This window comes from Melospiza georgiana, chromosome 5 (genome assembly GCF_028018845.1).
Source record: "Melospiza georgiana isolate bMelGeo1 chromosome 5, bMelGeo1.pri, whole genome shotgun sequence".
Taxonomy (NCBI): Eukaryota; Metazoa; Chordata; class Aves; order Passeriformes; family Passerellidae; genus Melospiza; species Melospiza georgiana.
In genome coordinates, this window is record NC_080434.1 from 67,596,778 (window position 1) to 67,621,703 (window position 24,926).

General features: G+C 57.3%; 1 protein-coding gene across 1 annotated transcript; it reads right to left on the minus strand.

Moving 5' to 3' along the window:
* Positions 1-19,201: 19,201 nt before the first annotated feature.
* SPR (sepiapterin reductase) lies at positions 19,202-24,926 on the minus strand. The gene is made up of 3 exons (XM_058025199.1): positions 24,377-24,926; positions 23,304-23,594; positions 19,202-22,281 (listed from the first exon to the last, which is right to left on the minus strand). Exons 1-3 carry the CDS (start codon positions 24,924-24,926, stop codon positions 22,091-22,093), a joined length of 1,032 nt encoding a protein of 343 aa, XP_057881182.1. The 3' UTR covers positions 19,202-22,090.

Consider the following 24,926-nt stretch of genomic DNA (forward strand, 5'->3'; position numbering starts at 1 on the left):
GGCTTTCCCCATCTCGCCCCGGTGGTTTTCAGCCCCGGCTCAGTGTCCAGGCGAGGCTCGGGTGCTCCGAAGGGAACCGCGGAGCTGCTACGCTAGGACCGACCAAGAACCCCAAATTTATCTTTAAATTTCTTTTTCCCCTCAGCTCCCAGGCCTGTCCCAGCTCCAGGAGAGCTCAAGCAGGATTTTTATCCCTTCGGGAATGAACCCGGAGCCGCAGAGCCGGGGTCTTGCTCGGGCTGGAGATGCCCCTGGCTGGAGAGGAAAACTTTATCCGCGGAATGCCCGGAGAGGGGAACCGGGATGGATCCTCCCCGCGGGATTCCGGCCGGGAACGGCTCCGGGAAGGGGAAAAATCCATTTTCCTTTCTAACGAAAGAGCCGCCGGCCGTGCGAGCGCAGCCGAGGGCCCGCAGGGGCCGGGCAGGAGCGGCTGCACCGCGATCGGGGGCAAAGGGGGGTCTGGAAAACCCAACCGGGGCGTCCTGCAAGGAGCAAACGAGAGAGGAGGAAAAGGAGAGGGAAAGAGGGACAGGACAGACACCGAACACCGGCGGCGGGATGGGAGTAAAGGGTCATTTATGGGGTGGCAGAGGGACAGCGGAGCCACTCTGTGTCCGTGTCCGTCCGCACCCCAGAATCAGAGCCCGCAGGTGCTGTCCCCGAGCAGAGCGGTGTCCCCGAGCAGAGCCGTGTCCCCGAGCCGGGCCGTGCCCCCTGAGCGGAGCGATGTCCCCAATGCCGAGCGGCGTCCCCGGAGCCCGGCGATGTCCCCGGAGCGGAGCGGTGTCCCCGGAGCGGAGCGGTGTCCCCGGAGCCAGGCGGTGTCCCCGGAGCGGAGCGGTGTCCCCGGAGCGGAGCGGTGTCCCCGAGCAGAGCCGTGTCCCCGGAGCGGAGCGGTGTCCCCGGAGCGGAGCGGTGTCCCCAGAGCCCGGCGATGTCCCTGAGCAAAGCGGTGTCCCCGGGCCGGCCCCGCAGCCGCTGTCCCCTCGTCGTTAATCGGTAACGCAGCGGCCCCGCCATCAAAAGGCACCGCGGGGAGCGCGGCCCCGGGCCCGGAGCGGGCACGGCTCGGCCCCACGTTAAAAGTTGACCAGACTTCAAAGCGCTGCAGCTTTTCCTCCTCTGCTCTGCCACCTGCTCCTCCCGCGGGCACCGCTCCTGCCCGGCCCCGTTCCTTCTCGCCGGCCATCCAGGGCAGCCCCGAGGGGCACAGGGGGAAATTTAGGGTTGGGAGGTTAACGAGGTCCTTTTCCTGCTTCCTCGGATTTAATTTAATTCTAATTTTTGTGTTTTCTTTAGTTCGGGAATGGTCTGGATTGGAATAAATTGTCCCTGAAGCCTCAGCTTCCAGCAGGTCATTGCTGTCACCTCCCTCAGGGCCCTTCAGTCAGGGGATTTTGGGAACTGGTGTGTGGAGGGATGGACGGAGGGATGGATGGATGGATGGATGGATCCATGGATGGATGATGGATGGATGGATGGATGGATGGATGGATGGATGGATGGATGGATGGATGATGGATGGATGGATGGATGGATGGATGGATGGATGGATGGATGGATGGATGCAGGGATGGATGGATGGATGGATGGATGATGGATGGATGATGGATGGATGATGGATGGATGGATGGATGGATGGATGGATGGATGGATGGATGATGGATGGATGGATGGATGGATGGATGGATCATGGATGGATGGATGGATGGATGGATGGATGGATGGATGGATGATGGATGGATGGATGGATGGATGGATGGATGGATGGATGGATGATGGATGGATGGATGGATGGATGGATGGATGGATGGATGGACGGGGATTGAGTGGAGGGATGGATGGACAGATGGATGGATGGATGGCAGAATCACAGAGTCAGACTATCCTGAGCTGAAAGGAATTTACAGAGATCATCCAGTCCAACTCCTGGCCCTGCGCAGCACCTCAACAATGCCACCCTGTCATGGATGGGTGGATGGATGGATGATGGATGGGGATTGAATGGAGGGATGGATGGACAGATGGATGGATGGATGATGGATGGATGGATGGATGGATGGATGGATGGATGATGGATGGACGGACGGATGGGGAATGGATGGATGGATGGATGGATGGATGGATGGATGGATGGATGGATGGATGGATGGACAGATGGATGGACAGATGGATGGATGGATGGATGGATGGATGGATGGATGGATGGATGATGGATGGATGGATGGATGGATGGATGGATGGATGGATGGATGATGGATGGATGGATGATGGATGGAAGGATGGATTGATGGATGGATGGATGGATGGATGGATGGATGGATGGATGGATGATGGATGGATGATGGATGGATGGATGGATGGATGGATGGATGGATGGATGGATGGAGTCTAGGAGAAGGAATCCATGCCAATTCTCCAGTTCCAGACTGGGAGAGCCCATTCCAGCAGGGAAAGAGGCTGCTGGGCTCTCACCCACCTCCACAGGCTCTCCTTGGCCTTTCCACGGGGCTGCATCCCCCTCCCCTCTCCAAACCTCCAAACCCTGCCCAGGCCTGCTGGGATCAGCTGGGACAGGCCCTGGGCACACTCAGGGGCGCCACATCCTGAGGGTCCTTGGAGGGTCCTGTGTCATGGGAGTGACCAGAGCTGTCCCTGTCCTGTGTCACTGTGTCACGGGAGTGACCAGAGCTGTCCCTGTCCTGTGTCACTGTGTCACAGGAGTGACCAGAGCTGTCCCTGTGGCCCTGGTGGCTGCAGGGAACAGGAATGCTGGGCCTGCAAAGCAAACAGGATCTGGCAGCCAGGCCCTGGTAGAAGTTGAACATCCAGCTCCTGGTGGGATCATCTCCAGCCTGGGAGCACCTCCAGGGGATTGGGAGGAGCCCATGATCCCGAGAAAGCCTTTCCAGGAGCTGGGACATCCCAGCCCTTGGTGGCCTGGGCTGTCCCTGGGACAGGGACAGCTTGGGTCACTCCTGTGACACAGGACAGGGACTGCTCTGGTCACCTCTCCCAGCAGTGACACAGCACATGGATTTTGGGAAACCCATCCACACTCCATGGGTGCAAAGTGCTGTGTGTGGCACTGCCATGTCCTGTGTCACTGCCATCCCCTGTGTCACTGCCATGCCCTGTGTCACTGCCACGTCCCTGTGTCACTGCTATGCCCTGTGTCACTGCCATCTCTGTGTCACTGCCATGTCTGTGTGTCACTGCCATGTCCCCGTGTCACTGCCATGGTCCTGTATCACTGCCATGGCCCTGTGTCACTGCCATGTCTGTGTGTCACTGCCATGGCCCTGTGGCACTGCCATGTCTGTGTCACTGCTATCCCCTGTGTCACTGCCATGTCTGTGTGTCACTGTCATGTCCCTGTGTAACAGCCATGTCCCTGTGTCACTGCCATGTCCCTGTGGCACTGCCATGTCCCTGTATCATTGCAATGCCCCTGTGTCACTGCCATGTCTGTGTGTCACTGCCATGGCCCTGTGGCACTGCCATGTCCCTGTGACACTGCCCTGTGTCACTGCCGTGTCCCTGTGTCACTGCCATGTCCCTGTGTCACTGCCATGGCCCTGTGTCACTGCCATGCCCTGTGTCACTGCCATCCCCTGTGTCACTGCTATGCCCTGTGTCACTGCCCTGTCCCTGTGTCACTGCCCTGTCCCTGTGTCACTGCTATGCCCTGTGTCACTGCCATCTCTGTGTCACTGCCCTGTGTCACTGTCATGCCCTGTGTCACTGCCCTGTATCACTGCCCTGTCCCTGTGTCACTGCCATGTCCCTGTGTCACTGCCATCCCCTGTGTGTCACTGCCATGCCCTGTGTCACTGCCATGCCCTGTGTCACTGCCATCCCGTGTGTCACTGTCCTGCCCTGTGTCACTGCCATCCCCTGTGTGTCACTGCCATGCCCTGTGTCACTGCTGTGCCCCGTGTCATTGCAATGCCTCTGTGTCACTGCCATGCCCTGTGTCACTGCTGTGCCCCGTGTCATTGCAATGCCTCTGTGTCACTGCCATGCCCTGTGTCACTGCCATGTCCCTGTATCATTGCAATGCCCCTGTGTCACTGTCATCCCCTGTGTGTCACTGCCATGCCCTGTATCACTGCAATGTCCTATGTCACTGCCATGCCCCGTGGCACTGCCATGCCCTGTGTGACTGGCATAGCCCTTGTGTCACTGCCATGTCCCTTTGTCACTGCTGTGCCCTGTGTCACTGCCATGTCCCTGTGTCACTGCTGTGCCCTGTGTCACTGCCACGTCCCTGTGTCACTGCCATCTCTGTCACTGCCATGTCCCTGTGACACTGCCCTGTGTCACTGCCATGCCCTGTGTCACTGCTATGCCCTGTGTCACTGCCATCTCTGTGTCACTGCTCTGTGTCACTGCCATGTCCCTGTGACACTGCCCTGTGTCACTGCCCTGTCCCTGTGTCACTGCAATGTCCCTGTGTCACTGCCATGTCCCTGTATCACTGCAATGTCCCTGTGTCACTGTTATCCCCTGTGTCACTGCCATGTCCCTGTGTTACTGCCATGTCCCTGTATCACTGCAATGTCCCTGTGTCACTGCCATCCCCTGTGTGTCACTGCTGTGCCCTGTATCACTGCCCTGTCCTGTGTCACTGCCATGCCCTGTGGCACTGGCATAGCCCTTGTGTCACTGCCATGTCCCTGTGTCACTGCTGTGCCCTGTGTCATTGCAATGCCCCTGTGTCACTGCCATGTCCCTGTGTCACTGCCATGCCCTGTGTCACTGCCATGTCCCTGTGTCATTGCAATGCCCCTGTGTCACTGCTATCCCCTGTGTGTCACTGCCATGCCCTGAATCACTGCAATGTCCTATGTCACTGCCATGCCCCGTGGCACTGCCATGCCCTGTGTGACTGGCATAGCCCTTTTGTCACTGCCATGTCCCTGTGTCACTGCTGTGCCCTGTGTCACTGCCATGTTCCTGTGTCTCTGCCATGCCCTGTGTCACTGCCATGCCCTCAGCACCATCCCCTGCCAGCCTGCAGGGCCAGGAACCCTCGGGGACAGGAGCTGTGGGACCCCAGGAGAGTCCCCAAAACCCCCGGGGGCCCTGGCAGTGCCAGTCAGGGCAGTTCAGTAGAACCAGCCGCCCTCCCATGCCCAAAATCCCATCGGATGGCACCGGGACACTGCTCCAAATGTCACTCCTGACACCAGCCTTCCTGCAGAGCCAAACCACAGCTGGGAGTTTTCCTGCTTTCCCACTCTGTTGGGAATTTTCCTGCTTTCCCACATGGAGCATTCCCCTGCTGGAAGCACCTGGGCACCTCCTCTGGGAACACCGGTGCTGCTTTTCCAGGAAAACCCACCCAGAAATGGCTCAGCCTGTCTCTCCCAGCCCTGGGGACACCTCAGGGTGGGGGGTTAAAGCCAATCCTACCCCCATGCAGGAGGAAATGAGTTTTTCCAGGGGGTTCTGCTGGATCCTGGAGGATTCCTGTGGTCTCCCCCACCCCCAAAGCCCGCAGATTCCTCTCCCTCCTCCCTCGGGGAGTGGTCGGAGGGGGCCCCTGGCTGAGTCATTTATTTATTTTGCCGGTGCCATATGAAAGGCAGCCCCGGGTGTTTCCATACCAGGCGGATAGGTGCTTCCAACACTGACATTCTCCAGGAGAAAAATAGGCAGGAAAGCTCCTGGCGCAGCAGTTTTATTGTGTTAATAAGTTTGGCGTCTATAAGCACCATATGTAAATGACTGCTATAGTGCCTTGCTGCCATTTAACATTATGTTGGGGAGGTGAGCTGGAGCCAAGTCTGCAGCTTTTCCATTAATACACCACGAGCTGCCAATTCCCAAGGGGCTTTTTTCCCTCTTTTTATATATTTTTTTTCTCTTTTTTTCAAAAATGGGAAAGAGCCCGGCGCCAAAATGCTGCCTCGGACCCTTCAGTTGGGTGGGAAATGGGTAAATATTGTGTTCATTCAGGCCTGGAGGCAGCTCCAGAGCTTGGAGCTGTGCTGGGAAATTCCCTGTGCTGAGCGTGCCCATCCTGGGAGAGGGGCTGAGGGGTGGGCAGAGTGGGGCTGGGTTTTGGGGCTCATCACATCATTTTTGGGGGTTTATCCCATTGTGTTTGGGGGTTTATCCCACCGTGTTTTGGGGTTTATCCCACTGTGTTTGTGGGTCTATCCCACTGTGTTTGTGGGTTTATGCCATCATTTTTTGTGGGTTTATCCCACTGTGTTTGTGGGTTTAACCCACTGTGTTTGTGGGTTTATCCCACTGTGTTTGTGGCTTTATCCCATCATTTTTTGTGGGTTTATCCCACTGTGTTTGTAGGTTTATCCCACTGTGTTTGTGACTTTATCCCACTGTATTTGTGGGTTTATCCCACTGTGTTTGTGGCTTTATCCCATCATTTTTTGTGGGTCTATCCCACTGTGTTTGTGGCTTTATCCCACTGTGTTTGTGGGTTTATCCCACTGTGTTTGTGGCTTTATCCCATCATTTTTTGTGGGTTTATCCCACTGTGTTTGTAGGTTTATCCCACTGTGTTTGTGACTTTATCCCACTGTATTTGTGGGTTTATCCCACTGTGTTTGTGGCTTTATCCCATCATTTTTTGTGGGTCTATCCCACTGTGTTTGTGGCTTTATCCCACTGTGTTTGTGGGTCTATCCCACTGTGTTTGTGGGTTTATCCCATCATTTTTGTGGGTTTATCCCACTGTGTTTGTGGGTCTATCCCACCGTGTTTAGGGGTTTAACCCACTATGTTTGGGGCTTTATGCCACTGTGTTTGTGGGTCTATCCCTGCTCCCCCTTCCCTGACAATGAGGGGAAAAAAGAAAAAAAAACCAAGGGGGAAAAACAGAAATGTGAAGCTCTGTGAGTTTGTTCCTCGTGCGAGGGATTTGCAGGGAGTTTGTGCTGAATCGATGGCTCCGTGCAGTCATATGGATGGCAGGCTCCCAGCCATTATTAGTGTAAACAGATTTGTGAGCAGTATATTTAGCTGTTCCATATTGCTTTTAGGAAATGTGCACATTTCCATGGCACACACTTGCAGAGGGCCATACCCTGCCACGGCTCTGCAGGTGGGCACGGAGCCTCCCGAGCCCCCCAGGCTCCCCCAAACTCTGCCCCATGAGCTGCTCAGAGGGGTTTGTGTGCCCTGCTGCTGGCTGTCCCACCTGTGTGTCACCTGGAGGGGACACCCTGGCCTGGCCACACTGCTCCCTGAGGTGGCAGAGCCAGGGTGCAGCTCCTGCAGGGAGTGGTGGCAGCAGCAGAGCTCCTGGGGGTGCCCAGCGTAGGTTTGGGGCTCCAGGGCACCCAGCCCTGCCCAGAGCCCTGCAGAGGGGTGAGCTGGGGCATCCTCAGGGGCACTGCCAGGGTGAGGAGGCACCCAGGGGGTGCTCTGAGAAATGGGTGAGACTGACACCCAGAGATTGCATCAAGATCCAGGGGACACAGCCACCCAGGGAACACTCTGGGAAACGGGTGACAGACACCCAGGGAATGCTCTGGGAAACAGGTGACACAGACAGCCAGGGATTGCGTCAGGATCCAGGGGACAAAAACATCCAGGGAATGCTCTGGAATCCAGATGACACAGACACCCGGGGATTGTGCCGTGATCCAGGTGACACAGACATCCAGGGAACGTTCTGAGATCCAGGGGACACAGACACCCAGGGAATGCTCTGGGACACAGGTGACACAGACATTCAGGGATTGTGTCAGGATCCACGTGACACAGCCACCTGTGGAACACTCTGAGATCCAGGTGGCACAGCAACTAGAGATTGTGCCAGGATCCCGGTGGCACAGCCAGCCAAGGAACGCTCTGGGAAACAGGTGACACAGACACCCAGAGGCCACGCTGGAATCCAGGTGACACAGACACCCAGGGATTGTGTCAGGATCCAGGGGACAAAGACATCCAGGGAACAGGCTGGGACACAGGTGACACAGCCACCCACAGGCCACGGCAGGGTGCAGGTGACCCGGGAGTCCTGCAGGATGGATCCTGTCCCCAAATCCTTCCACAATCCCTGTTTCCCATGGGAGCCAGCAGGACCAGCCCCTTGCAGCCCCCAAACCCGCCATGGGCACGGGACAGCGGGAATGTGGCACAGTCTCTGTGCCAGGCAGGGGGCACCGAGCGGCCCGAGGGGCTTTGCTGCTCTGCCTTCCCCTTGCTGCTCTCCCCTTGATGGTCTTTTTTTCCCTTTGCTGCTCTCCCCTTGCACTTCTCCCTTTCCTGCTTTCCCTTTCCTGCTTTCCCTTTGCTGCTCTCCCTTTGCTGCTCTCCCCTTGCACTTCTCCCTTTCCTGCTCTCTCTCCACTGCTCTCCCTTTGCCTCTCTCCTCTTGCAATTTTCCCTTTGCTGCTCTCCCCTTGCACTTCTCCCTTTCCTGCTTTCCCTTTCCTGCTTTCCCTTTGCTGCTCTCCCTTTGCTGCTCTCCCCTTGCACTTCTCCCTTTCCTGCTCTCCCTTTGACTCTCTCCCCTTGCAATTTCCCCTTGCCGGTTTTTTCCCCCTTGCTGCTCTCCCTTTACTGTTTTTTATTTTCCCCTGCAATTTTCCCCTTGCGGTTTTCCCTTTCCTGTTGTCCCCTTGCAGTTTCCCTTCTCTGCTTTCCCTCTGCTGCTCTCCCTCTCCGTCCCTTGTCCCGCAATAGCGGCTGGCCCGGCAGGCACGGCAGAGCCTGGCACGGCCCGGGAGAGGCTGGCACGGCAGAGCCTGGCACGGCAGGCCAGCAGAGCCTTACCCAGCCCGGCAGAGGCTGTCCCAGCCCAGCTACCATGGCTACCCATCCCCGGCGGAGGCATCCGGGCTCGGGGGGAGCCGCCGGCCCCTTTCATGCCGCAGAAAGCCGCGACATCAGCGCTCTCTTGTTGGATGTCACCGTCTCCCTCCCAGCGGCGTGAAAAATCAATTAGGAAGAATTAGCGACGTGTCACCGGGGCTCGGGAGGGGACAATCGCGGGGCCCGTCCTGCGCACCGAGACGCGGCTCTGTGTCACCGCTCTGTGTCACCGCTCTGTGTCACCGCTGTCCCCAGCGCCCTGGCACAGCTCCAGCCGCCAAGGCGGGATGCCCAGGCACCCAAATCCTTTGGGATGCGATTCCGAGGGAGCGGGGTCGCTCCAGCACTCCCCGCCTCGCTTTCTCCATCCTTGTGAGGGTTTTGGCAGCACCGCGGCCCCAAAGCCGCAGCATCCCCGGCTGGAGGTGCCGTTCCCGCGGCTCCAGGCTGGAACGGCTCTCTGGGAATGTGACTCGCACCGTGTCGCCTCTTTTCCCTCCTCTTCCCATGTGCGTGTGTATATATATAAACCAGAAAAGGAAAAAAAATTCCCAAACTCTGATTAAAATCCCTTTTTTTATTCACCTGCCCATCTTTCCTGTCTGCATCTCCCCTTCTATCCAAACTCATAATTAATCGCTCAAGGCAAAAGTAATGAATGTTAATTGGCCATCTGTACAAAGACTAATTAAAATCTACCATGCTGGGGATTAAAACATACCTATAGCAACTGCCTGAATTGAGAATGAGACAGAGGAGAGATTGAGAAAACAGCTGAAAGGCTTGTGCAAAACGCAATCTCGCTTAGGTGTGAGATGAGTTGCAGCTCCGAGATCTGAGATGCTTTATTATTAAATTAAAAAAAAAAAAAAAAACCAACAAACCACAACCAAAAAACGGGGAGGGGGGGAGGGTGGGGAAGAAACTTCTGAGCTGGGAGCTGGTTTAATGGGAAGAAAGGCCGCGGGGGATTTCAAAGGAGGAGCAACCCCAACATTTCGCGTCGGGTTTGGAAGAGGATAAAAACTGCCCGCTCCCCTCCCCGCCCGCAGGAAATATTCGGTGGCGTTTGCAGCTTTTTGAGGGTTTGCGGCTGTGATTAAAGGGAGTGGGGAGAGCAGCATCGCATGGATTTGGGGTGAGGGATGGAGCAGGCGATGGGGCACTGCCGGGGCTGTGCCCGCTCTGCCCTTGGCCACCCCATCCCCTCTTTGTCCCAAACCCGCGGCTTTTCAGCGGCCGCCCCTTTGTTGGAGCCTTTGGGAGTTGGGGGAATGTTCCCAAACGAAGAAACGGCAATGACGGCTCCCAGAGCTGCTCTTCCTCCTCTTCCTCCTCCTCCCCCTCGGGGCTGCAGCCTCACGAACCCCCCGGTCCCTCCCCGTGCTGCTGCCGAGCCCGCTCCGTCCCACCTGGCCCAGTGTCCCCTCCGGCGCTGGTGACACCGCTGGGGTGGCAGGAGGAGCGCAGGGCTCCCGGGGGATGCTGAGGGGTGACAGGGAGGCTGGACCCTCACTCCGAACAGGCTCAGGGATGTGCAAAACTCCATTTTTTAAGCTCCAAAAATCAGAACCAAGCGCTGGGGCTGTTTGTGCTGGAAGTCACCGAGCTGCGGCTCCACCGCCTCGTGTCCCCGAGCAGCTGCAGGCCAGGGACGTCCCTGCATGTCCCAAACAGCCCCTTTTGAAGCCCGGATCACATTCCGGGGGTGCCGGGCAGCGCCCCCATCCCCGGGGGGGTTTTTGGGGCGGGCGGCGGGGGCAGCCCGGGCAGCGCCCCCGGGAGCGGCGGGGCTGTGCCGCCGTGCCGGGAGCTCGGGGCTCTGCTCTTGTTTTCTCAGATTCCGCTGTGTTTACTCCCAACACGAGTGACCGCCGTGGCCCCATTACGGCGGCACTGACAGCTCGGCTGACAAGTGCGCTCGCGGCAGGAATGTGAATGCGGCTCCCGGCCCCGCTCCGCGCCCAACCGCGCACGGCCCCGAGCGGGGACCGCGGAGAGACCGGGAGAGGGGACCGGGGAGGGATACGGGGAGAGGGAACCGGGGAGGGATACGGGGAGAGGGGACCGGGGAAGGACACGGGGAGAGAGGGACACGGGGAGGGACACGGGGAGAGAGGGACACGGGGAGCGGGGACAGGGAGTGACGCGGGGAGAGAGGGACACGGGGAGAGGGGACCAGGGAGGGACACCGGGAGGGACACGGGGAGAGAGGGACACGGGGGGGGGACACGGGGAGAGGGACACGGGGAGCGAGCCCCGGGGAGCCACAAGGGCAGCGGGTACCGGGAGGGACACGGCCCGCCCGAGCGGCCCCGGGGAGAGACACGGAGACAGAGGGACACGGGAAGGGACACGGGGAGAGAGGGATCGGGGAGGGACATGGAGAGAGAGGGACACGAGGAGCAGGGAGCGGGAAGCCATACGGGGAGCGGGTACTGGGGAGGGACACAGGGAGCGAGCCCCGGGGAGGGACACGGCCCGCCCGAGCGGCCCCGGGGAGAGAGGGACACGGGGAGAGAGGGACAAGGGGAGAGAGGGACACGGGGAGCGATCCCCGGGGAACCACAAGGACTGCGGGTCCCGGGCGGCGACACAGGCTGCGTGTCCCCGGGAGGGACACGGGGAGAGAGCCCAGGGAAGGGACACTGGCTGCGGGCCCCGGGGAGAGACACGGTCTGCCCGACATGGGGAGGGACACCGGGAGGGACACGGGCTGCGAGACCCGGGGAGAGACACGGGCCGTGGGTACCAGGGAGCCACACGGGCTGCGAGCCCCGGGGAAGGACACAGAGAGGGACACGGGCTGCGAGCCCAGGGAGGGACAGGAGTTGCGAGCCCTGGTGAGGGACACGGGCTGCGAGCCCCAGGGCATCCCACTCGGGGTGGGAGCAGCGAGGGGGGATCACCCTTCCTGCCTGAACTTGGAGCTGGGGTCTTCCAAAAGCATGGGAAGGACAGGGATTCACTGGGATTACCAGCACAGGAGGGATGGACACGGTTTTCTTGCTCTTTCTGTCTGAACTCAGAGCTGGGATCTTCCTGAGCCTGCCTGGACCCCAACAGGTTGGTAATGCTGGGAATTCTCTGGGATTATCCCATGCTCAGGAAGGTTTTGAGGGCAGGTGGAGGATGAGGAGTGCAGGTGTGCTGGTTGTGCCCCTGCTCATCTGGTGTTGGATGAAGGTTTTTATTTTATTTAGAGATGGGGTAATTGAGAGGTGTTTTAAAAACTGCTGCCCAGGACAGGGGGTTGGGGCTGGAGGAGCTTTAAGGTCCATTCCAACCCAAACCATTCTGGCATTCCAGGATTCAGGGAAGGAGGCTTGAAAGGCACCAGGCTGAGCAAGACAGAGTCTGGCTTTGGGTGGTGTACAGAAAAACCAAGGGAAAACCAATTTCTGCAGCTTTTCCCACTGGGATGGGGGAGGCTGCTGGTCTGCAGGGCCCACTCCAACCTCTGGTGGGATTGGTAGGTCCAGACCAGCTCCAGGAGCGATGCCAAGGTCAGGATCCATCCCTAGGCCCAGTTTGGATCCAGCCCTAGGCCCAGCTTGGATCCATCCTTAGGCCCAGCTTGGATCCATCCCTAGGCCCAGTTCAGATCCAGCCCTATTCCAACCTAAGATCCAACCCTAATTCCACCTTAGATCCAGCCCTAGGCCCAGTTTAGATCCAGCCCTACTCCCAGTTTTGATCCATCCCTAGTCCCACCTTAGATCCATCCCTAGGCCCAGTTTGGATCCATCCCTAGGCCCAGCTCAGCTCCAGCCCTAATCCCAGTTTGGACCCCGCCTTAGTCCCAGCTCAGCCCCAGCCCTAATCCCACTTTAGATCCATCCCTAGTCCCAGTTTGGATCCAGCCCTAGGCTCAGTTTGGATCCACCCCTAGTCCCAACTTGGATCCAGCCCTAGGCCCAGCTCCAGCCCAGCCCAGCTCAGCTGCTGTGCCTGCCCAGCTCAAGGTGGTTTAATTAATCACAGATCGTTTCTGCAGTGCCTCCTCATTAACCTCCACAGCAAACTAATTAATTACTCATTAAGGCGGGGGAGCTCCGTGGGCCAGGACAGCTCAGCCCAGAGCTCTGCTCAGCTCAGGCCTGGGTTAATCTGTGAGCTCCTCGCTGGCCTCGTTACCCATTAATGGGGCCCTGACCCATCAAAGGGATGGGGGGACCTCAAGGATCATCTTGTTCCATGGGCAGGGACACTTCCCATTGTCCCAGGTGGAGGAAGAATTCCATATTCCAAATAGGAATCCTGGAATGTCCCAATGGGAAGAATTCCATGTTCCAAATAGGAATCCTGGAATATCACAATGGAAAGAATTCCATATTCCACACAGGAATCCTGGAATGTCCCAATGGGAAGAATTACATATTCCACATGAGAATGTCCCAATCAGAAGAGTTCCATCGAGGAATCCTGGAATGCCCTGATGGGAAGGAAGCCACAGGATCTGGGATGCAGCTTCCAGCCCTGAAGGGAAAATTCCTCCCCAGCATCCCTGGAGCTCCAGCAGCCTCAGGATTCCCTGGATTCCTGGGAACCCAGCAGGGAGCTGCTCCTGTGCCATGGACCAGGAGAGTCATTCCAGGGAATTAGCACAGCCAGGGAACAGCAGGAGGTGCTGGAAGCCCAGAAACCCCCCAGAGAGAGGCAGTGGGGAGAGAAGAGCCTGAGAGAATCCATGGAATGGGTTGGGTTGGGAAGGACCCTAAATCCCATTCCCATTCCTTCCCATCCATGGGCAGGAGGATGATTCCATGATCCCAGGTGGATCCAACCCCAATGTCCAACCTGGCCTTAGGCATTCCCAGGGATCCAGGGGCAGCCACAGCAAATCTGGGAATTCCAGCACAGCCAGCAATTCCTTGCCAAGATCCCAGCCCAGTCTCCCCTTTCCCAGTGGGAGCCATTCCCTGGATCCTGTCCCTCTGTCCCTTGTCCCCAGTCCCTCTGCAGCTCTCCTGGAGCCCCTGCAGGCCCTGCCAGGGGCTCTGAGCTCTGCCTGGAGCCTTCCCTTCTCCAGGGGAACATTCCCAGCCCTGCCAGCCTGGCTCCAGAGCAGAGGGGCTCCAGCCCTGCAGCAGCTCCGGGGCCTCCTCTGGGCTCTCTGCAGCAGCTCCACGTCCTCCTGCTGTTGGCCCCAGGGCTGGGGCAGCTCTGCAGGTGGGCTCTCACCTGAGGGAGGGCACAGGGACACAATTCCCACCTTGTCTTTACCTGAGGGAGGGCACAGGGACACAATTCCCACCTTGTCTTTGGCATCAGGCCAGGGCTGGGGCAGCTCTGCAGGTGTGGCCTCACCTGAGGGCAGAACCCCCCTACCCCCCCCCCCCCCCCCCGTGCTGGAGCTGCTTCTGAGGCCACCAAAGCCAGGGGACGGCGAGGAGGGGACATGGCTGGAAATGGGTCACAGGGTTGAGAGTGAGGACGGACAGAGGGACAGGAGGGGAACAGGCAGGGGCTCCAGCCCACAGGAGGAGCCTCTGTGAGGACCCAGCTCAGCAGGAAGGGGTTTGTTGTTCTAACACTCTCAGGTTCACTCCTGCCCATGCCAGCACAGCTCCAGGACATCCCAAACAGCTCCTGACTTGTGCCTTTGGATGCAGAACGTGTCTCCAGGGGCATCCTGCACAGTGGGGGTCCCTATGTGGGCACCTCCAGCCCTTTCCCCCCCTTCACCCTGATTTTTAAAGATTTCCAAAGCCTTCTGATGTCTGCATTCTTGTAACAAACTTTCACACACACTTTCTGTAAATAACTCCTTGTTTTGCGTTCTTTTATAGAGGAGGAAAAATCTGGTGGGCCGTTGGTTTGTCCAGTGTCATTGGAGAGGCGGCACTGTCACCCTCTGATCCACTGCCACTTTTAGAAATCTATAAATGCTGGAATCAGAAAATAAACTTTCCTTTTTCCACCTTGGTGTGGGCACTCATGTTGTTTTGGGTCCTTTAGTGCCATCCCCTGGCGGGAGCAGCTCCTGGGTCCCACAGTGCCATCCTGCACTAAAGGACTAAGTTGGGCCTAGGGATGGATCCAAGCTGAGCCTAGGGATGGGTCAAGGCTGGGATTAGGGATGGATCCAAACTGGGGCTAGGGCTGGATTCAAGATGGGATTAGGGATGAATCCAAACTGGGCCTAGAGCTGGATCCAAACTGGGCCTAGGGATGGATCCAAACTGGGACTAGAGATGGATCCAAGCTGGGCCTAGGGCTGGATCCCAACTGGGCCTACGGCTGGATCCAAGCTGGGCCTAGGGCTGGATCCAAACTGGGCCTAGGGATGGATCCTGACCTTGGCATCGCTCCTGGAGCTGGTCTGGACCTACCAATCCCACCAGAGGTTGGAGTGGGCCCTGCAGACCAGCAGCCTCCCCCATCCCAGTGGGAAAAGCTGCAGAAATTGGTTTCCCTTTGGTTTTTCCGTACACCACCCAAAGCCAGACTCTGTCTTGCTCAGCCTGGTGCCTTTCAAGCCTCCTTCCCTGAATCCTGGAATGCCAGAATGGTTTGGGTTGGAATGGACCTTAAAGCTCCTCCAGCCCCAACTCCCTGCCCTGGGCAGCAGTTTTTAAAACTCCTCTCAATTACTCCCACAGTGCCGTTCCCTGGCAGGGCAGCAGCTCCTGGGTCCTTTAGCGCTATCCCTCCCCTGAACCTTTGGCCCTGGGCACGAAGGGACTGGCAAAGCCAAGCTCAGGGCTGGCAAAGCCAAGCTCAGCATTTCTGGGCTCAGGGAAAGGGAGGTGTCCTCTCCTCCATGCTGGGAAAGCTCTCAGGAGGGGCACAGGAGCTCCTGCTGAACTAGGGCAGCTGCCCGGCTTTGGGAGGGGTCAGGGGTGAGCTGGGTTTCATTTTGGGGGGATTTAGGGGCTTTTGGTGCTGCCCTGCTCACAACAAAACCCAGCCCCGGCTTTGGCTCCTGCCTGAGATGGCTCAGCCCAGCCCAGCACGGGCACAAAGGGCACAGTGTGTCCCCAGCACGGGGAGGGGGCTCAGGGGGGTCACCCCAAAGCACAGAGCCCTGCCCTCCTGCCCCAAACTGCTCCTGAGGCCAGCACGGGGCTCTCTGCAGCATTTTTTAGGGATTTCAGCCCAGGATGCACCTGCACAGCTCCTGCTGCAGCTTTATCTCCCTGCTCAGGGAGAAAGAAAAGGGGGGAAAGAAGGAAAAGGGATGAAATGCCCTGCACAGGGTTTTGCTGCAGGAGGCAGGGTGGGAAACTGTGGAATTTGGGGGGGAATCAGAACTACCTGTGGGACACCCCAGGGCTGGAGGGGTTTTTGGGCTGGAAAGCTGCACTTGATTCCCAGCAGGAATTTCTCTCTCCAAGGCCTTTTAGGGATAAACTGTCCAGGTAAGAAATGACACCTGAATTAATTTTACTTTTAACCCCATGGCCTGCAATGGGGACTTTTTTATCCAATGACACAAAAACACCCAAACCCATGGAGGAGAAGGAGAAGAGAAGGAGAAGGAGAAAAGGAGAAGGAGAAGGAGAATGAGAAAAGGAGAAGGAGAAAAGGAAAAGGAGAAGGAGAAGGAGAAAAGGAGAAGGAGATGTAGGAGAGGGTGGCTCATTTTGGGCTCACTCCGTGCAGGGTTCACCCCTAGCCCAGGGAACATCGCTGCCCAAACCCCGTGGCTCCCCAGGGATCCATGGGGACACACCTGCCCAGGTGAGCTGTGGGAATTAGGAGAGCTCTGGGGAGTTCCAAACTCCTTTATTTTTAACGCCCTTCTGTATTTCCCCTCCTCGAGCCTCTGGCAAAGCCCCCGGAGCCGGGACACGGATCCCTAATTACAAAATGATGCCAAAGGATGGGTGTGGAGGCCGGAGGAGGCAGGAACCCCGCTCCATGCCCTCCCCACACCGCGCTGCTTTTCCAGAGGCATTCCCGGGCTCCCAGCTCCAGCCGGGCTCTGTTCCCCGGTCTCGGGACGCCCTCAGCTGGTGACAGAAATTCCGGGAAAGGGAAATAAAAGTTACAGTGGCATTTTGTCTTCTCATCCCGCAGCACCCACCGGGCACGGGCTGGTTCCCCGGGAACTCCAGAACCCAGGGAGTGCTGGCACCCAGAGAACCCTGGCATCCGCAGTGATGCTGGCACCCAGGGGGTGCTGGTACCCAAAAATGCTGGTACCCAGGGGATTTTGATACCCAAATATGCTGGCACCCAGGGGATTTGGGTACCCAGGGGATTCTGCTACCCAGAGGATTTGGCACCCAGGGGATGCTGGCACCCAGAGGATTTTGGCACCCAGGGGATTTTGGTAGCCAGGGGATTTTGGTACCCAGGGGATGCTGGCACCCAGGGTATTTTGGTACCCAGGGGATGCTGGCACCCAAGGGATGCTGGCACCCAGGAGATTTTGGTACCCAAAGGTGCTGGTCCATGGGGGATGTTGGTACCTGGAGGATTGATACCCAGAGAATGATGATGTCCAGGGGATGCTGGCACCTGGGAGTGCTGGTACCTGGTGGGTGTTGACATCCAGGTGATATTTGTACACAGGAGATGCTGGTACCCAGGTGTGTAGTCTGAATTTCTTTTTCCAAGGTCGGGATTAAATGTGTAGATGGAATTTCTTGTTGGGACTCAGATGTTTTTTTTCCAAGGTCGGGATTAAAGGTGTAGATGGAATTTCTTGTTGGGACTCAGATGTTTGTTAGTTCTTATCTCTGTCACAGTCTCACAAACCCTGAGTTCTGCAGCACTTCACTCTCACAAGCCAAAAATGGAGCCTCATCTCTCTATCTCCAAGGCTTTTTAATGATAAACTGTCCAATGAAGAAATGACACCTGAATTATTTTTACTTTTAACCCAATAACCAACTACCTGTGCCCTGCAATGGGGACTTTTTATCCAATGACACAAAAACACCCAAACCCGAGGAGGAGGAGGAGGAGGAGGAGGAGGAGGAGGAGGAGAAGGAAAAGGAGAAGGAGAAGGAGAAGGAGAAGGAGCAGCCTCCACCCCAAACCCTCCATTTTGCTCCATATACATCACTACATTCCAAACGTTTAAACTCTGATTTTCCCACCCTGTGATATCGCACACTTCTGTTCAAACTCCACACCCACAATCCCAGTTCCACCGTTCCATTCTGGAAGATTCTCTGCAGCCTCAGGCCAATGCAATATTCTCCTGGGGATCAGAGCCTGTCAGCACAGAAAGTCTGGAATTCTCAGCAATTCCCAGGATTTCAGCTCCCAGGGGATGCTGACACCCAGGAACAGCGACACCCAGGGGACATTGGGACCTGTTGAATGGTCCCTGAAAATGACCCAGGCCAGCACAGAGGACATGGACCTGTCCCTGCAGGGTCAGAGGAGACCCTGGAGCTGCTCTGGAGCCAGGCTGGGAGAGCTGGGAATGTTCCCCTGGAGAAGGGAAAAATCCAGGGAATCCTCAGAGTCCCTGCAGGGGCTCCAGGAGGGCTGGAGAGGGACTGGGGACAAGGCCTGCAGGGACAGGAGCCAGGGAATGGCTCCCACTGGGAAAGGGGAGATTGGGCTGGGATCTTGGCAAGGAATTGCTGGCTGGGAGGGTGGGCAGGGGCTGGGCTGGAATTCCCAGATTTGCTGTGGCTGCCCCTGGATCCCTGGCAGTGCCCAAGGCCAGGTTGGACATTGGGGCTTGGATCCACCTGGGACAGTGGGAGGCGTCCCTGCCATGGATGGGGTGGGATGGGACAAGATTTAAGGTCCCTTCCAACCCAAACCATTCCAGGATTCTGGAGCCCCTCTGCTCTGGAGCCAGGCTGGCAGAGCTGGGAATGTTCCCCTGGAGAAGGAAAGGCTCCAGGCAGAGCTCAGAGCCCCTGACAGGCCTGGAGGGGCTCCAGAAGAGCTGGAGAGGGACTGGGGACAAGGGACAGAGGGACAGAGCACAGAGAACACCCAGAGGACAGGAAAATTGGGATCTTGGGAAGCTCTGAGGTTCTTTTATGCAGAGAGCCAGATCCCAAAATATCCCTGCCCAAAAGGGGATGGGGAAAGCCCCCAGGGATGCAGGTGAGGAGAGGGGGGACATTTCAGCACGAGCCAGCCCAGGGAGGCTTCCCAGCCCCATAAACCCAGCAGGAATCAAATCCCAACATTCCCAGTGCCAGGGTGGGGATCTCAGAGGGATTTTTGCTAATGAAAGTCCTAGGCAGGAAGGAAAGCTGAAAGCAGACAGCAGGGCTGGCTGGGGAGGAGGGATTTAGGAGCTTGGCAGGATTAAATGAACACAGAATTAATGAAAAGGCTCGGAGAGGGGAGGCCAGGACTCCAGGAGGGAATTCTGGTGCTTGCTGGGTGAAACCAGGGCTTAACCCAGGATCCTCCTCCCACCCTGGCAGGAATTCACCCACCCTGCTAGACACAGCAGAAACCCCAGAGCAGACAGGCCTCAGGATTTGAATGATTTTAGAATTTTAATGATTGGAGAGCCAGGGGGGGCAAAATCTGAGCTGCAGGGTTGGGGTGGAGGGGGCACAGAGGGGCATTTCCAGGGCATATTTCAGGACTTCAAAACAACTCTTCTGCATCAGCTTTCCAGAGGAAAAGTCTCTGTGTGTCTGTGCCTGCTGCAATCTGAAGGAAAAGTGACAAAAAACCCCCACAAATAATTAAAAGGAAGGGGCTGAAGCCCCAGAGCAAGGCTTGGACCCAAACCCTGCACAGGCAGCAGGGCAGGAACTCAGGGCTGTGCCTTTGCTGCGAGCTCTGCTCAGTTTCTGTGAACTGGTGACCTCAGCCAAAATTCCCAATTCCTCCAAGGCTGCTCCCTCTCCTGGCGGTCACTGGTGTTTGTGGGAAAAGCACCGGGAGAGGCTTTGCTGCTCCTTGCCCAGTGTGTGAGAGTCTGTTTGAATTTTCCCTCATCTGCCTCACGGTCATCATTGGGGGACCACTGAAGAGAAGACCCCCCTGTCTAAAATCTCTGGCTCTGAAGGAGAAAGTTACACACGCCAAAGGCCCTGAGACCGGAGAGCTCAGTGTTAAGCTTTTGTTTTCACAGGTGTGTTTGCTGTGTGCTACACTGAGCCCAATGAGAAGAAGAAGGGGGCACCGTGCCCTGTTTGCAACAGCAGCCTTGGAAGCTCTCCCACCTCTCGGCCTGGCTGGACTTCTCCTGAGTTTCGGGTGGTCTCCCACAGAAGACCCTCACCTGTTTTACAACCACCGTGTCAGACAGACTGGGATGGAAGGAGCCTCTCCATCAAGGACTGACACATGGAACCTCCATGTGAAAAGGCTCCTCTGCTCCTTCCAAGGGCTGGGACTGAAACCCCCATGTGCAAAGGCCCCTCTGCTCCATCAAGGACTGACACATGGAACCCCCATGTGCAAAGGCCCCTCTGCTCCTTGCAAGGACTGAGACATGGAACCCCCATGTGAAAAGGTCCCTCTGCTCCATCAGGGACTGAGACATGGAACCCCCATGTGAAAAGGCTCCTCTGCTCCTTCCAAGGACTGAGACTTGGAACCCCCATGTGAAAAGGCTCCTCTGCTCCATCAAGGACTGACACATGGAACCCCCATGTGCAAAGGCCTCTCTGCTCCTTCCAAGGACTGAGACTTGGAACCCCCATGTGAAAAGGCTCCTCTGCTCCATCAAGGACTGAGACATGGAACCCCCATGTGCAAAGGTCCCTCTGCTCCATCAGGGACTGAGACATGAAACCCCCAGCCCGGGGAGGTGTGTGGGGAACCAAAGCTGACCAAAGTGAGATGTTTGCCTGCAGGTTGTGACCGCTGGACCAAGAAGACAATGGCTCTGTTTACTGCTGAGAGCATGGACTGCCTGTTACATCAATTCCTTATTGTACCTGTTTCCCCCTGCACAATTTCCAATAGAGTTATCATAATAAAAACCTCTGAGTTAGATCGAGATTTTGAGATCTCCCCGATGTAACAGGCGGGTCCTCAACTGGACTGGACCAAAGGACTTCGTCTCTATGTTTGGTAGCTCTATCCCCTTCTTTCACTCTCTCTTTTCTCTCCCTTATCTTTTTCCTCTCCCTTAATCCCTCTATTTTGCTGTGCTCATTCAACAAAGGTGCATTTGTTTTATCACTGCAAACCCCCTTGTACCATGTTGGTTCTTTTGCACCCTGAGATCACCCCACAAACCATCACAAACCCCGTTCATAAGGACAGATCATGACAACCAGAACCCAGCCCAGCCCTGCAGGAGCCCCAGGGGAGCAGGGACATAGCCAGGGATCCAGGATTGTCACTGATATCTCCTGGAAAATCCCTTTGCCAGGATTTTCCTCCTGAGAAGCCTCAGAAATAAATGTAAACAAGAATTATCTGATTGCTTGGAATGTGCTCTGGATGTTGATCACCCACAGGTGCATCTCTGATTGGTTTAATGGGAAATGTTTTCAATTAATGACCAATCCCAGTCCAGCTGTGTGGGACTCTCTGGTCAGCCACAAAATTTTATTATTTCTTATATTATTTATTATTTATATTATTCCTTTCTACCCTTCTGATGTATCCTTCCTCTTTTCTTGAGTATAGTTTTAGTATATAATTTTCTTATAATATCATATAATATTATATCATATCATATAATGAAATAATAAATCAGCCTTCTGAAACATGGAATCAAGATTCTCATCTCTTCCCTCATCCTGGGCACCCTCAAACACGACACAGGGGACATCCCAGCCCAGGAATGGCTCCTTGGGGGACACAGGGGGACACAGGTCCTGCTGGGGCCTCTGTGGGGCTGGCACAAACTCCTTTGGCTCCCACAAACTCCTGAATTTGAGCCTTCCAGGGCAATTCCATCAGGAAAAATCCCAAATCCCTGGGAGTGAGGGATTGCAGCCCTGCCAGTGAGGGCTCAGTAGCAGGAGCTGCTGCCCAGTCTCAAAAGGGCACTAAAGGGCACACAGAGACCAAAAAGGGGCATCACAAGGCACACAGAGCCAAAAAAAGGGCACCAAAGGGCACAGAAAGACCAAAAAGGGCACCACAAGACACACAGAGATGAAAAAGGGCACCAAAAGGCGCACAGAGACCAAAAAGGGCACTAAAGGGCACAAAGAGCCCAAAAAGGGCACCACAAGGCATACAGAACCCAAAAAAGGGCACCACAAGGCACACAGAGATGAAAAAGGGCACCACAAGGCACACAGAGACCAAAAAGGGCACCACAAGGCACACAGGGACCAAAAAGGCACACAGAGATCCCAAATCCCAGGATTTGAACAAGGTCCCACTGGAGGCACCAGGGAAAGGCTCAGCTGGAAGCAAAGCAGGGAGGCAAAAGTGGAGGGGGTCAGATGTCAAAGAAATCCACGTGAGCTCCGGAGGGAAAGGAATCCTCCTGCAGGAGCTGGAGCAGCTTCTGGGCTGACACAGAGCTCGGGATGAGCTGGCCCTGCTCCTGCAGCCTCTGGAAGCGCTGGCGCAGCCCAGGGTCCCGAGTCCTGCTCCGGGCCAGGAGCTGCATGTCCGTGTCCAGGGGGCCTGGGGAAAGGAAAAATCACCCAAACAATTCACTTCAGGAGAGAGGAAAATCCAGGGGTTGTGTTCCCCTCTGGAGCCAGGCTGGGAGAGCTGGGAATGTTCCCCTGGAGAAGGGAAAAACCCAGGGAATCCTCAAAGTTCCTAAAGGGGCTCCAGGAGAGCTGGAGAGGGACTGGGGACAAGGGACAGAGGGACAGGAGCCAGGGAATGGCTTCCAGTGCCAGAGGGCAGGGAAGGATGGGATACTGGAAATTAGGAATTCCTGGCTGGGCTGGAATTGCCAGATTTGCTGTGGCTGCCCCTGGATCCCTGGCAGTGCCCAAGGCCAGGTTGGACATTGGGGCTTGGATCCACCTGGGACAGTGGGAGGTGTCCCTGCCATGGATGGGGTGGGATGGGATGGGATTTAAGGTCCCTCCCAACCCAAACCGTTCCAGGATTCTGGAGCCCCTCTGCTCTGGAGCCAGGCTGGCAGAGCTGGGAATGTGCCCCTGGAGAAGGGAAAAATCCAGGGAATCCTCAGAGCCCCTGAAGGGGCTCCAGGAGAGCTGGAGAGGGACTGGGGACAAGGCCTGCAGGGACAGGAGCCAGGGAATGGCTCCCACTGGGAAAGGGGAGATTGGGCTGGGATCTTGGCAAGGAATTGCTGGCTGGGAGGGTGGGCAGGGGCTGGGCTGGAATTCCCAGATTTGCTGTGGCTGCCCCTGGAACCCTGGCAGTGCCCAAGGCCAGGTTGGACATTGGGATAGTGGCACCCATAGGTGTCCCTGCCCATGGATGGGGTGGGATAGGATGGGGTGGGATGGGATGGAATAATGGGATGGGTTTTCACATTTCTTCTCCCCAACCCAAGCTGGAATTCCATGATCCCAACGTAAAAGCCAGCTGGGAGATAGCCTTGGAGTGCAGCACAGGGAACTGGGCTCCCAGCTGTGCTGCTGGGGGCTGGAGGGGCAGGAGCAGGGCTGGGCTGCAGGAATGCCCATCCCAAAGGCAGGAGAAGGTGGAGCTGCTCTCCTCACCTGGGGCATAGTTGAGCACACGCACTCCGGGTTCCTCCAGGGCCAGCACACGGAACATCATGTCCCTGGCAGCCTTGCCAGAGCAGTACAGGGCCCAGCTGGGGAAGGGCTCCAGGGCACACAGGGATGAGATGTTCACCACGGTCCTGCTGCAGCCAGGCCGGGCCCCAAAGGCCCTCAGGGCCGTGGAGGTCAGGCAGAGGGCTGAGCTGATGTTGAAGGAGAAGTAGGAGTTGATCTCCTCCAGGTCGGTCAGGTCCAGGAAGGATTTGGAGATGTCTCCCAAGGAGCCTGGGAATTGCAAATGTGGAATGGTTTGGGATGGGGGGATGTTAAACAACGTCCTTCCACTGTGCCAGGGTGCTTCCAGTGTCCAGCCTGGCCCAGGACACCTCCAGAAAGGTGGAAAATGAGTTCTTACAGATCAACCCCACAGCCGATCCCTCTGGCTGCCACGTTCCACACCCAACAACCCCAGAGCTTTGGGGCCCAGCCCTGCCAGGGCCCACAGCAGCCTGAGGAGCCCAGCCCGGCCCATTTCAGGTCACAGTGACCCAGCAGTGACAGGGGACAGGGACCTGCCCTGCCAGCCTTGTGCCAATGCAAACAGCTCCCAGGCTGGAGCACAATGTCCCCAAGGGCCACCACGGGCCCTGCGCCAGAGCACTCCCAGATCCTGGAACCCCTATGGAACCCACGGGTGATTTACAGCCATAATGGGTAAAAAGGGCACTGAAGGCATTAAAGGTACGAGAAAGAACCCACAAGGTGGGGCTGGAATTTTGTCTGAAGCTTTGGATTCGGGGAGCAGGGGGATGAGAAGGTGCAGGAGGGCACAGCAAAACCTTGGGAGCAGCAAAGCACTCCAGGAACCCCCCAATTAATTCCTTTAATAAACCCACACCGGGACAGGGGGAAATCCCGCAGCTCCTTCTCTCTTTTGGGGTATTTGCTGGCATCCCAAGCCCGGAGCCGCGCGGGGCTGGCCCGGCTGTCCCCGCGGACGGAGGGCAGAGCTCGGGGAGGGGACAGACGGGGACAGAGGGGGACAGGCGGGGACAGCGGTGTCGTACCGGCATTATTGACCAGCAGCAGGCGGCCGAAGGACGCGTCCTGCAGCAGCTCCCGCAGGGCAGCGCTCGCCCTCCGCAGCCCCTCCTCGGAGCCCAGGTCAGCGGGCACGCACTGCACCCGCAGCTCGCTGCTCCCGGTGCCGCACCCGGTGTCATTGCCGGTGGCCCCGGCGCGCAGCTCGGTCGCCAGCTCGGCCAGCGCATCCGCGGATCGCGCCAGCAGCATCAGCACCGAGCCGGGCCCGAGCTGCGGCGCCAGCAGCCGCGCCAGGCTGCGCCCGAAGCCGCGGGAAGCGCCCGTCACCACGCAGGCGGTGGCGGCCCAGCGCCCCGGTACCGATCCCGGTCCCGGTCCCGGTCGCGCTCCCGACCCCGATCCCGAACCTGACCCCGACCCTGATCCTGATCCCGATCCCGATCCTGACCCAGAGCCAGAGCCCGACCCCGACCCCGACCCCGATCCCGATCCCGACCCCGACCCCGACCCCGACCCCGATCCCGATCCCGATCCCAGCCCTGCTCCCGATCCCGCTCCCGGTGCCCGCTCCAT

Bases quoted from the DNA above. Each gene is read 5' to 3' on its own strand.
- SPR (XM_058025199.1), bottom strand. From the start codon at position 24,926: ATGGAGCGGGCACCGGGAGCGGGATCGGGAGCAGGGCTGGGATCGGGA. The intron at 23,595-24,376 runs GTACGACACCGC...TGCAATTCCCAG, and splicing joins GCTGCTGGTCAATAATGCCG to GCTCCTTGGGAGACATCTCC. The intron at 22,282-23,303 runs GTGAGGAGAGCA...TCCTTTCCCCAG, and splicing joins TGTGCTCAACTATGCCCCAG to GCCCCCTGGACACGGACATG.